Source organism: Entelurus aequoreus, linkage group LG03 (genome assembly GCF_033978785.1).
Source record: "Entelurus aequoreus isolate RoL-2023_Sb linkage group LG03, RoL_Eaeq_v1.1, whole genome shotgun sequence".
Taxonomy (NCBI): Eukaryota; Metazoa; Chordata; class Actinopteri; order Syngnathiformes; family Syngnathidae; genus Entelurus; species Entelurus aequoreus.
Window position 1 is genome coordinate 90,003,369 of NC_084733.1, and position 12,500 is coordinate 90,015,868.

Sequence of the window (12,500 nt, forward strand, 5' to 3'; positions counted from 1 at the left end):
GCCAAAGGCCCTGCAGTCCACCACTCGGATGTTGAGCGGCGGGTGGAGCAGCTCGTTCTCGGGCAAATCCTGACAGACAACAAACAGGGATGACCGTAAACGCTCTAATGAAGCCGAAACGCCAGCTGTGGCTGTGGGCAACCTCCTGCTGTAATGTTTTGAAAATACACTACACTTGTTGACAGCGGCTGCATTTGAAGTATGGTAAGTGGTCAGTTTTTATCTAGCTCTGCATGCGCTATAACATGTTGGTTGGTGTAAAAATCGAGGGTAAATAACAGTTCTGTCTATTTACTGTAACACACTGTAAAAACAACTGTACATTTTAGGGTAAAAAACAACAGCTCAGTTGCCAGTTTTTTAGCGTCAAAACAACAGTGTCACATTTACAGTAATGCGATTTAAAAACGACCGTAAATTTTACCGTAAAAAACAGTTAGCTCTGTTGCCGGAATTTCACTGTACAACAAACTGGTACTGTTTTTCCATTTACAGTAAATCTGTGTAAAACGATTGTAGATTTTACCGTAAAAAAACTGGCACCTCAGTCGCCAGAATTTTACGTAAAAAATAACAGTGGTACTTTTTTTCCATTTACAGTAATTCTGTGTAAAAACACTGACTGTAGATTTTACCGTAAAAAACTGGCATCTTAGTCGCCACAATTTTACGGAAAAATTACAGTGGAACTGTTTTTCCATTTACAGCAATTAAGTGTAAAAACAACAACCGTAAGTTTTACCGTAAAAAAAAAGTTAGCTCTGTCGCCAGAATTCCACTGTAAAGATAACAATAGTGCTGTAGATTTTACCGTAAAGAAGAAATAACAGTGGTACTGTTTTTCCATTTACAGTAATTCAGTGTAAAAACAATTGCAGATTTCACCGTAAAAAACAGTTAGTTCCGTCGCCAGAATTTTACGGAAAAAATAAAAGTGTTACTGTTTTTCCATTTACAGTAATTCAGTGTAAAAACAACGACTGTAGATTTGAACGTATCTTAGTCACCAAAATTTTACGGAAAAATAACAGTGGTACTGTTTTTCCATTTACAGTAATTCTGTGTAAAAACAATGACTGTAGATTTTACCGTAAAAAAGTGTCATCTTAGTCACCAGAATTTTACGGGAAAAATAACGGTGGTACTGTTTTTACATTTACAGTAATTCAATGTAAAAACAACGACTGTAGATTTTATCGTATCTTAGTCGCCAAAATTTTATGGAAAAACAACAGTGGAACTGTTTTTCCATTTACAGTAATTTAGTGTAAAAACAATTGTAGATTTCACCGTAAAAAACTGGCATCTCCGTCGCCAGAATTTTACAGAAAAATAACAGTGATACTGTTTTTACATTCACAGTAATTCGGTGTACAAACGACTGTAGATTTTATCGTATCTTAGTCGCCAGAATTTTACGGAAAAAATAACAATGGTACTTTTTTTCCCGTTACAGTAATTCTGTGTAAAAATGATCGTAGATTTTACCGTAAAAAACTGGCATCTCCGTCGCCAGAATTTAACTGAAAAAATAACAGTGGTACTGTTTTTCCATTTACAGTAATCCAGTGTAAAAACAACGATTGTAGATTTTACCGTAAAAAACTGGCATCTTAGTCGTTAGAATTTTACGGAAAAAATAACAGTGGTACTGTTTTTACATTTATAGTAAATCAGTGTAAAAACAACGGCTGTAGATTTTACCGTAAAAAAACTGCCAGAATTTTACGGAAAAAATAACAGTGGTACTGTTTTTCCATTTACAGTAATTCAGTGTAAAAACAACGACCGTAGGTTTTACCGTAAAAAACAGTTCTAGTTCTGTTGCCACAATTTTGCTGTTAAAATAACAGTGGAACAGTTTTTCCATTTACAGTAATTTTGTGTAAAACGACTGTAGATTTTACCGTAAAACAACTGCCAGAATATTACGGAAAAAATAACACTGGTACTGTTTTTTCATTTACAGTAATTCTGTGTAATAACAATGACTGTAGATTATACGGTAAAAAACTGGCATCTACGTCGACAGAATTTTACGGAAAAAATAACAGTGGTACTGTTTTTACATTTATAGTAAATCAGTGTAAAAACAACGATTGTAGATTTTACCGTAAAAAACTGGCATCTCCGTCGCCAGAATTTTATGGAAAAATAACAGTGGCACTATTTTTACATTTACAGTAATGCACTGTAAAAACAACGACCGTAAGTTAGTAGTTCTGTCACCAGAATTTCACTGTAAAAATAACAATGGGACTGTTTTTCCATTTACAGTAATTCTGTGTAAAAACAATGACTGTAGACTTTATCGTAAAAAACTGGCATCTTAGTCGTCAGAATTTTACGGCAAAAAATAACAGTGGTACTGTTTTTACATTTACAGTAATTCAATGTAAAAACAACGACTGTAGATTTTATCGTATCTTAGTCGCCAAAATTTTATGGAAAAACAACAGTGGAACTGTTTTTCCATTTACAGTAATTTAGTGTAAAAACAATTGTAGATTTCACCGTAAAAAACTGGCATCTCCGTCGCCAGAATTTTACAGAAAAATAACAGTGATACTGTTTTTACATTCACAGTAATTCGGTGTACAAATGACTGTAGATTTTATCGTATCTTAGTCGCCAGAATTTTACGGAAAAAATAACAATGGTACTTTTTTTCCCGTTACAGTAATTCTGTGTAAAAATGATCGTAGATTTTACCGTAAAAAACTGGCATCTCCGTCACCAGAATTTAACGGAAAAAATAACAGTGGTACTGTTTTTCCATTTACAGTATTTCAGTGTAAAAACAACGATTGTAGATTTTACCGTAAAAAAACTGCCAGAATTTTACGGAAAAAATAACAGTGGTACTGTTTTTCCATTTACAGTAATTCTGTGTAAAAACGACGACCGTAAGTTTTACCGTACAAAACAGTTCGTAGTTCTGTTGCCACAATTTTACTGGTAAAATAACAGTGGGACAGTTTTTCCATTTACAGTAATTTTGTGTAAAAACGACTGTAGATTTTACCGTAAAAAAACTGCCAGAATATTACGCAAAAAATAACACTGGTACTGTTTTTTCATTTACAGTAATTCTGTGTAATAACAATGACTGTAGATTATACGGTAAAAAACTGGCATCTACGTCGACAGAATTTTGCGGAAAAAATAACAGTGGTACTGTTTTTACATTTACAGTAATTCAATGTAAAAACAACGACTGTAGATTTTATCGTATCTTAGTCGCCAGAATTTTACAGAAAAATAACAGTGATACTGTTTTTACATTCACAGTAATTCAGTGTACAAACGACTGTAGATTTTATCGTATCTTAGTCGCCAGAATTTTACGGAAAAAATAACAATGGTACTTTTTTTCCCGTTACAGTAATTCTGTGTAAAAATGATCGTAGATTTTACCGTAAAAAACTGGCATCTCCGTCGCCAGAATTTAACGGAAAAAATAATAGTGGTACTGTTTTTCCATTTACAGTAATTCAGTGTAAAAACAACGATTGTAGATTTTACCGTAAAAAACTGGCATCTTAGTCGTTAGAATTTTACGGAAAAAATAACCGTGGTACTGTTTTTACATTTATAGTAAATCAGTGTAAAAACAACGATTGTAGATTCTACCGTAAAAAAACTGCCAGAATTTTACGGAAAAAATAACAGTGGTACTGTTTTTCCATTTACAGTAATTCAGTGTAAAAACAACGACCGTAAGTTTTACCGTAAAAAACAGTTCGTAGTTCTGTTGCCACAATTTTACTGTTAAAATAACAGTGGGGCAGTTTTTCCATTTACAGTAATTTTGTGTAAAAACGACTGTAGATTTTACCGTAAAACAACTGCCAGAATATTACGGAAAAAATAACACTGGTACTGTTTTTTCATTTACAGTGATTCTGTGTAATAACAATGACTGTAGATTATACGGTAAAAAACTGGCATCTACGTCGACAGAATTTTACGGAAAAAATAACAGGGGTACTGTTTTTACATTTACAGTAATGCACTGTATAAACAACGACTGTAAGTTTTACCGTAAAAAAAACAGTTGGCTCTGTCACCAGAATTTCACTGTAAAAATAACAGTGGTACTGTTTTTACATTTACAGTAATTCAGTGTAAAACAACGATTGTAGATTTTACTGTAAAAAAACTGCCAGAATTTTATGGAAAAAATAACAGTGGTACTGTTTTTACATTTACAGTAATTCAGTGTAAAAACAACGACCGTAAGTTTTACCGTAAAAAACAGTTCGTAGTTCTGTTGCCACAATTTTACTGTTAAAATAACAATGGGACAGTTTTTCCATTTACAGTAATTTTGTGTAAAAACGACTGTAGATTTTACCGTAAAACAACTGCCAGAATATTACAGAAAAAATAACACTGGTACTGTTTTTCATTTACAGTAATTCTGTGTAATAACAATGACTGTAGATTATACGATAAAAAACTGGCATCTATGTCGACAGAATTTTACGGAAAAAATAACAGTGGTACTGTTTTTACATTTATAGTAAATCAGTGTAAAAACAAAGATTGTAGATTTTACTGTAAAAAAAACTGCCAGAATTTTATGGAAAAAATAACAGTGGTACTGTTTTTCCATTTACAGTAATTCAGTGTAAAAACAACGACCGTAAGTTTTACCGTAAAAAACAGTTAGTAGTTCTGTTGCCACAATTTTACTGTTAAAATAACAATGGGACAGTTTTTCCATTTACAGTAATTTTGTGTAAAAACGACTGTAGATTTTACCGTAAAACAACTGCCAGAATATTACGGAAAAAATAACACTGGTACTGTTTTTTCATTTACAGTAATTCTGTGTAATAACAATGACTGTAGATTATACGGTAAAAAACTGGCATCTACGTCGACAGAATTTTACGGAAAAAATAACAGGGGTACTGTTTTTACATTTACAGTAATGCACTGTACAAACAACGACTGTAAGTTTTACCGTAAAAAAAACAGTTGGCTCTGTCACCAGAATTTCACTGTAAAAATAACAGTGGTACTGTTTTTACATTTACAGTAATTCAGTGTAAAACAACGATTGTAGATTTTACCGTAAAAAACTGGCATCTCCGTCGCCAGAATTTTATGGAAAAATAACAGTGGCACTATTTTTACATTTACAGTAATGCACTGTAAAAACAACGACCGTAAGTTAGTAGTTCTGTCGCCAGAATTTCACTGCAAAAATAACAATGGGACTGTTTTTCCATTTACAGTAATTCTGTGTAAAAACAACAACTGTAGATTTTACCGTAAAAAAAACTGCCAGAATTTTACGGAAAAAATAACACTGGTACTGTTTTGCCCCTTACAGTAATGCACTGTAAAAAACATTGTACATTTTTATCTACACATTTTTGACCTTTCCACTTTCTCATGCACTCCAGATGATTATCAGAAATGCCCACGTACAACTTCAAAGCTCTTGACCAGGGTGCTGAAGTTGGGGTTCTTCCTGTAGTTGGGGATGAGGGTGGACTGGACCCCCTTCCCGGCACATTCTATGTCCACGCGGGGACGGTCCACCTGAGCCAGGTTGACCCTCTTCAGGTCCCGCAAACCCCAGAACAAGACCTGGACCAGGCGGCACAACAACACGGTTATGTTTCTCCAGTCCGGGTTTTTGCTGTCAAAGTCCTCACCTCGATCCTGTACTTGCTGAGAACCGGTCGGATTCCCAGTGGAACAGGAAGGAGCGGGCCGTGGTCCACGTCTGCAGGACCGTCTATGGGGGGGAGGTCGGCTTTGCCGTTGGGTCCGATCTTAGGAAGGATTTGGAACACGTTACTCGCCGCCTGCAGTCAAACATGACGGACGGAAGAAGAAACCTGCAGCAGCTCAAAGGCGGCCAGCATCTCTCCCGCCATGCCGTTCCCTCGGTAGATCTGGTAGTACTCCAGCTGGGGGGGAAAGCGGGGGGCGCCGTAGGGCTCCTCGGCCATCTTGACCACCGGCTTGGCGAAGGTTCTGCCCATGAAGTCTGCTTTGCCCTGAAAGACCAAAAAAAAAAAACCATTTTGAATGCATACTTGAAAAAAATATCACTTTCTAGCCTGATTTAGCCATTCCTTTACCTCTTTTGACCTGTGTTTGAGGTCATTGTCCACACGTTTAAGTCAGGACTTTGGGAAGGCCATTCTAAAACCTTAATTCTAGTCTGATTTAGCCATTCCTCTACCACTTTTGACGTGTGTTTGGGGTCATTGTCCTGTTGGAACACCCAACTGCGCCCAGGACCCAACCTCCGAGCAACGTTATCGTGGACGCCCCTGCTTATTTCAGCAAGACAATGCCAAGCCACGTGTTACAGCAGCGTGGCTTCGTAGGAAAAGAGTGCTGGTACTAGACTGGCCTGCCTGTAGTCCAGACCTGTCTCCCGTTGAAAATGTGTGGCGCATTATGAAGCCTAAAATATCAGAAGGGAGACTGTTGAACAACTTAAGCTGTACATCAAGCAAGAATGGGAAAGAATTCCACTTGAAAAGCTTCAAAAATGTGTCTCCTCAGTTCCCAAACGTTTAGTTGAGTGTTGTTAAAAGGAAAGGCCATGTAACACAGTGGTAAAAATGCCCCTGTGACAACTTATTTGCAATGTGTTGCTGCCATTAAATTCTAAGTTCATGATTATTTGCAAAAAAAAATTCTCAGTGTGAATATGAAATATCTTGTCTTTGCAGTCTATTCAATTGAATATAAGTTGAAAAGGATTTGCAAATTATTGTATTCTCTTTTTATTTACCATTTACACAACGTGACAACTTCACTGCTTTTGAGTTTTGTAAATTATCTTATTTATTTTATTCTTCAGTATCAGGTTGTTCAACTTGGTCAAAAAAAAAGTTTAAGTTTAAAAAGGGATTTCATTTTTTTTTCACAATTATTTTTCAGTATTAAATGGTTCAAGTCAGTCGAAAATTGTTTACAGTTTGAAAAATAAATGATCTTATTTATTTTATTTTTCAGTAGCAGTCAGTCAAAAATTGTTTATATTTTGAAAAATAAATTATCTCATTTATTTTATTTTTCAGTATCAGGTGGTTCAACTTGGTCAAAAATGTTTATTGTTTCATTTTTTTTACTTATTATTTTTCAGTATAAAATGGTTCAAGTCAGTCGAAAATTGTTTTTAGTTTGAAAAATAAATTATCTTACTTATTTTATTTTTCAGTATCAGTCAGTCCAAAATTGTTTATAGTTTGAAAAATGAATTATCTTAATTTTATTTTTCAGTATCAGGTGGTTCAACTCGGTCAAAAAAAAAAGTTTAAGTTTAAAAAGGGATTCCATTTTTTTTTACCACATTATTTTTCAGTATTAAATGGTTCAAGTCAGTCGAAAGTTGTTTATAGTTTGAAAAATAAATGATCTTATTAATTTTATTTTTCAATTTCAGTCAGTCCAAAATTGTTTACAGTTTGAAAAATAAATTATCTCATTCATTTTATTTTTCAGTACCAGATGGTTCACCTTGGTCAAAATGTTTATAGTTTAAATAAGAATTTCATTTGTTTTACAAATTCATGAATATTTGCAAAAAAAAAAAATCTTAATGTGAACATGAAATATCTTGTTTTTGCAGTCTATTCAATTGAATATAAATTGAAAAGGATTTGCAAATCATTGTATTCTCTTTTTATTTACCATTTACATGACAACTTCACTGCTTTTGTATATGTATTTATATTTAAAACATTTTTTAACATTTAATACTGTAATTATGACATTTTTTTCATGTTGTTATTTCCCACTTATGTTGCCAGACTTGGTCCCTTGGTGAGGCAAGTTATCCTGACGGTTTGGGTACCTAATGAATGAAACATGGCTTGAGATGCGCATGTTTGCAGCTAAACTGTACACTACTTACACATGAAAATAAAAACAAATGAAGGGGGGGAAAAAACAACTAAACTAAATAACCAGTAAACTGCAAAACAGTTGCACTTCCTCCTAAATGTGTCAAATTCCACCTCTCTTGCAGTTAGTGGTTATGAAGAGTCCGCAGAATTAATATAGACAACATAAACAGCACAAAACATCTCCCTCAAAGGAATGCAACAGGCGCAAGTCGGCCGTTTGTGCAGCGACACGTTCTTGTTCCTCCTGCATGCCTTTTTTTACGCACAACAAAGACATTTCACACGCTACTTATCCGAAGGGTCATCCCAAACAAGCGCGTTATTGTCAGGGGGGGCAGGTGTAGAAAAAAAAACATGTAACAGTCAGCAAAACGTGATGCAAATACCCTGAAATCAAGATCCAACCGGCCACTTCATTAGGTACACCCACAGTATATCATTTCAATGAAAACCAGAGCCATTACCTCCCTGCTTGGCACTCAGCATCAAGGGTTGGAATTGGGGGTTAAATCACCAAAAAATATTACCTGCTGCTCACTGCTCCCCTCACCTCCCAGGGGGGGAACAAGGGTGATGGATCAAATGCGGAGAATCATTTCACCACACCTCATGTGTACGACAATCATTGGAACTTGGTTGAAGAATGTGCGAATTGTAGAAGCTTAAAAAATGGACAATTCATTTTGAATGAGGAAAATGTCCCTGAAAACTGGAAATTCTTGGGAATCCGGGGTTTGTTTTTTTTAAATTGTTGAAGGACAGCACAAAATTTTGAACAGGCTGAATATTTTGAAGTTGGAACGGTTTGAATCGGATAAAAAAAAATAATTAAAAATGTCCCATTCATTTCAATGGGAATTTCATGGAGATTTGGGAACTTGGAGAAAAGCGGGAATTTTTGGGGAAAATGTTAAAAGACTTGAATGTTCTTTTTCAAATCGGTCGAGAAATGTTGAAGTAGTAACATTTTTAATTGAGCAATGGTATTACGGGATTCCAGGAATTTCGGGAAAACCGGGAATTTTTCCAGTCAAAAAAAATACTTTGTTTTTTTTGTCCTGATTAAGAGGAATGTTTGGACGATGGAACGTTTGAAGTGGGTTGAAAAATGTGGAAGGAGTAGTCGACAGAAAAAAGGAATTCCTGGAAGTTTTTTTCAACTTGGAAAAGTTCTAGTTTAAATGTCCAGGATAAGTGGAATATGTTAAAGGTGGAATTGTTTGAGTCGGGTGAAAAATGTGGGAATTGTGGAACTTTGAAAAATGTCCCATTAATTTCAATGGGAATTTCATGGAAATTTGGGAACTTCGAGAAAAGCGGGAATTTTTGGGGAAAATGTTAAAAGACTTGAATGTTCTGAATGAGTTGAAATGGTTGGTGTTGCAATTTTTCAAATCGGTCGAGAAATGTTGAAGTAGTAACATTTTTAATTGAGCAATGGTAATAAGGAATTCCAGGAATTTCGGGAAAACCGGGAATTTTTCCAGTTCAAAAAACAACTTTGTTTTTTTTTTGTCCTGATTAAGAGGAATGTTTGGACGGTGGAACGGTTGAAGTGGGTTGAAAAATGTGGAAGGAATAGTCGACAGAAAAAAGGAATTCTGGGAATTTTTTTTCAACTTGTAAAAGTTCTAGTTTAAATGTCCAGGATAAGTGGAATATGTTAAAGGTGGAATTGTTTGAGTCGGATGAAAAATGTGGGAATTGTGGAACTTTGAAAAATGTCCCATTATTTTCAATGGGAATTTCATGGAAATTTGGGAATTTTTGGGGAACATGTTAAAAGACTTGAATGTTCTGAGTGAGTTGAAATGGTTGGTGTTGCAATTTTTCAAATCGGTCGAGAAATGTTGAAGTAGTAACATTTTTAATTGAGAAATTGTATTAGGGAATTCCAGGAATTTCGGAAAAAAAGGAAATTTTTTCAGTTCAAAAAACAACTTTTTTTTGTGTGTCCTGATTAAGAGGAATGTTTGGACGGTGGAACGGTTGAAAAATGTGGAAGGAATAGTCGGCAGAAAAAAGGAATTCTGGGAATTCCTGGAATTTTTTTTAACTTGGAAAAATTATAGTTTAAATGTCCAGGATAAGTGGAATATGTTAAAGGTGGAATGGTTTGAGTCGGATGAAAAATGTGGGAATTGTGGAACTTTGAAAAATGTCCCATTAATTTCAATGGGAATTTCATGGAAATTTGGGAATTTTTGGGGAACATGTTAAAAGACTTGAATTTTCTGAATGAGTTGAAATGGTTGGTGTTGGAATTTTTCAAATCGGTCGAGAAATGTTGAAGTAGTAACATTTTTAATTGAGAAATTGTATTAGGGAATTCCAGGAATTTCAGAAAAAAAGGAAATTTTTTCAGTTCAAAAAACAACTTTGTTTTTTGTCCTAATTAAGAAGAATGTTTGGACAGTGGAATGGTTGAAGTGGGTTTGAAAAATGTGGAAGGAATAGTCGACAGAAAAAAAGGAATTCTGGGAATTCCTGGAATTTTTTTTAACTTGGAAAAATTATAGTATAAATGTCCAGGATAAGTGGAATATGTTAAAGGTGGAATTGTTTGAGTCGGATGAAAAATGTGGGAATTGTGGAACTTTGAAAAATGTTCCATTAATTTCAATGGGAATTTCATGGAAATTTGGGAATTTTTGGGGAACATGTTAAAAGACTTGAATGTTCTGAATGAGTTGAAATGGTTGGTGTTGGAATTTTTCAAATCGGTCGAGAAATGTTGAAGTAGTAACATTATTAATTGAAAAATTGTATTACGGAATTCCAGGAATTTCGGGAAAACCGGGAATTTTTCCAGTTCAAAAAACAACTTTGTTTTTTTTTGTCCTGATTAAGAGGAATGTTTGGACGATGGAACGGTTGAAGTGGGTTGAAAAATGTGGAAGGAGTAGTCGACAGAAAAAAGGAATTCCTGGAATTTTTTTTCAACTTGGAAAAGTTCAAGTTTAAATGTCCAGGATAAGTGGAATATGTTAAAGGTGGAATTGTTTGAGTCGGATGAAAAATGTGGGAATTGTGGAACTTTGAAAAATGTCCCATTATTTTCAATGGGAATTTCATGGAAATTTGGGAACTTCGAGAAAAGCGGGGAATTTTTTGGGAAAATTTTAAAAGACTTGAATGTTCTGAATGAGTTGAAATGGTTGGTGTTGCAATTTTTCAAATTGGTCGAGAAATGTTGAAGTAGTACCATTTTTAATTGAGAAATTGTATTTGAATCGGTTGAAAAATTTGGAAATGGTGGAACTTTGAAAAATGTCCCATTCAGTGTATAGTTTTATGGTGTGTTGAATCAAGTCTTTTGTTGCGCCCTGAAAAGTGTTAATACTGTAAGTATTGTACTTATCGCACACCAGCTGTTTGAGTCTAGCGCGCATCTTAGTTGTAGTTTTCTTTCACAAATTTGGAGGTGTTTGAAATCGCCATGTAAAATCGCTAATGCTAATCGGTAGCATGTCAATAGCGAACACAACGTATACCCGCTTCAAGGTAGCACATTTTTGGAAAAGCGGCGCCTTAGTTTACTTACGTCGGAGCATCTTTTGAGTTGATAAATGCAACATTTTACGTGAATCGGTGCCTAATAGGACCGGCGGGGTTTGGTCGGTGCCAAAAAAAGGATGGGAACTGTACCGTGACTCAGGTATGGAGATAGGTATGGTATGGTGAAGCTATGCCCTAAATGTCACGACACAGCTAGAGAGCTACGGTTCCCTTGATGCCGCAGGTGTACCTAATGGCGTGTCCTCACAGGCAGTGCGTCACGTTCCTTCCAGAGAACACGGACCTCTGTGGGTTGAAGTCTTACCACCGTGTCTTGGTCGTAGAGCTCGATGACGATGATGGGAGGGTCGTCTCTCAGCTCCGTGGCCTCGCCGAACAACTCCACGTTCTCAAAGAGCAGCAGCTGATCCCAGGTGGGGCACAGAGTCTCGGGCAGCACCTGGTGGAGAACGTCCAAGTTATATATTCTGTTGTGTGGACAATATGACGACTTCTGACATGTGGTATGGCCAAATAAATATGTTCGCTGTACTCGTCTTTACTAATACAGAATCTTTGAAGTGTTTCTGGGAGGTGAGGGGAGTAGTGAGCAGCAGCGGTGGCCGCGCCCGGGAATCATTTTTGGTGATTTAACCCCCAATTCCAACCCTTGATGCTGAGTGCCAAGCAGGGAGGTAATGGCTCCCATTTTTATAGTCTTTGGTATGACTCGGCCGGCGGGGTTTGAACTCACAACCTACCCATCTCAGGGCGGACATAACTGCCTGGGCAAGTTTTATGTCTAAAAGATATTATACTATTTTATATCCCCCTGCTGCATTCCTGCTGCCCTGCAGAGATGTCTCTGCTTGGTATGTGTGTGTGTGTATGTATGTATTTATATATGTATGTATATATCCATCCATTTTCTACCGCTTGTCCTTTTCAGGGTCGCGGGGGGTGCTGGAGCTTATCTCAGCTGCATTCGGGCGGAAGGCGCGGTACACCCTGGACAAGTCGCCACCTCATCACAGGACCAACACAGATAGACAGACAACATACACATGTATATATATGTGTATGTATACATACATCCATCTTGTCCACTAGCGACGC

The 12,500-nt window shown here is 36.0% G+C and overlaps 1 protein-coding gene across 3 annotated transcripts in view; it reads right to left on the reverse strand.

Annotated features, from left to right (window-relative positions):
• The window catches only part of LOC133647080 (otoferlin-like), an 85,309-nt gene that overhangs the window by 32,470 nt on the left and 40,339 nt on the right, over positions 1-12,500 (reverse strand). For all 3 annotated transcript variants that reach the window (XM_062043161.1, XM_062043159.1, XM_062043160.1), the window contains 5 exons: positions 11,710-11,844; positions 5,859-6,020; positions 5,673-5,792; positions 5,443-5,604; positions 1-69 (listed from right to left, as the gene is read on the reverse strand). The exon at positions 1-69 is cut by the window's left edge and continues 94 nt beyond it. In XM_062043161.1, the coding sequence (XP_061899145.1) occupies positions 1-69; positions 5,443-5,604; positions 5,673-5,792; positions 5,859-6,020; positions 11,710-11,844 (648 nt within the window). The remainder of the gene's footprint in view (positions 70-5,442; positions 5,605-5,672; positions 5,793-5,858; positions 6,021-11,709; positions 11,845-12,500) is intronic.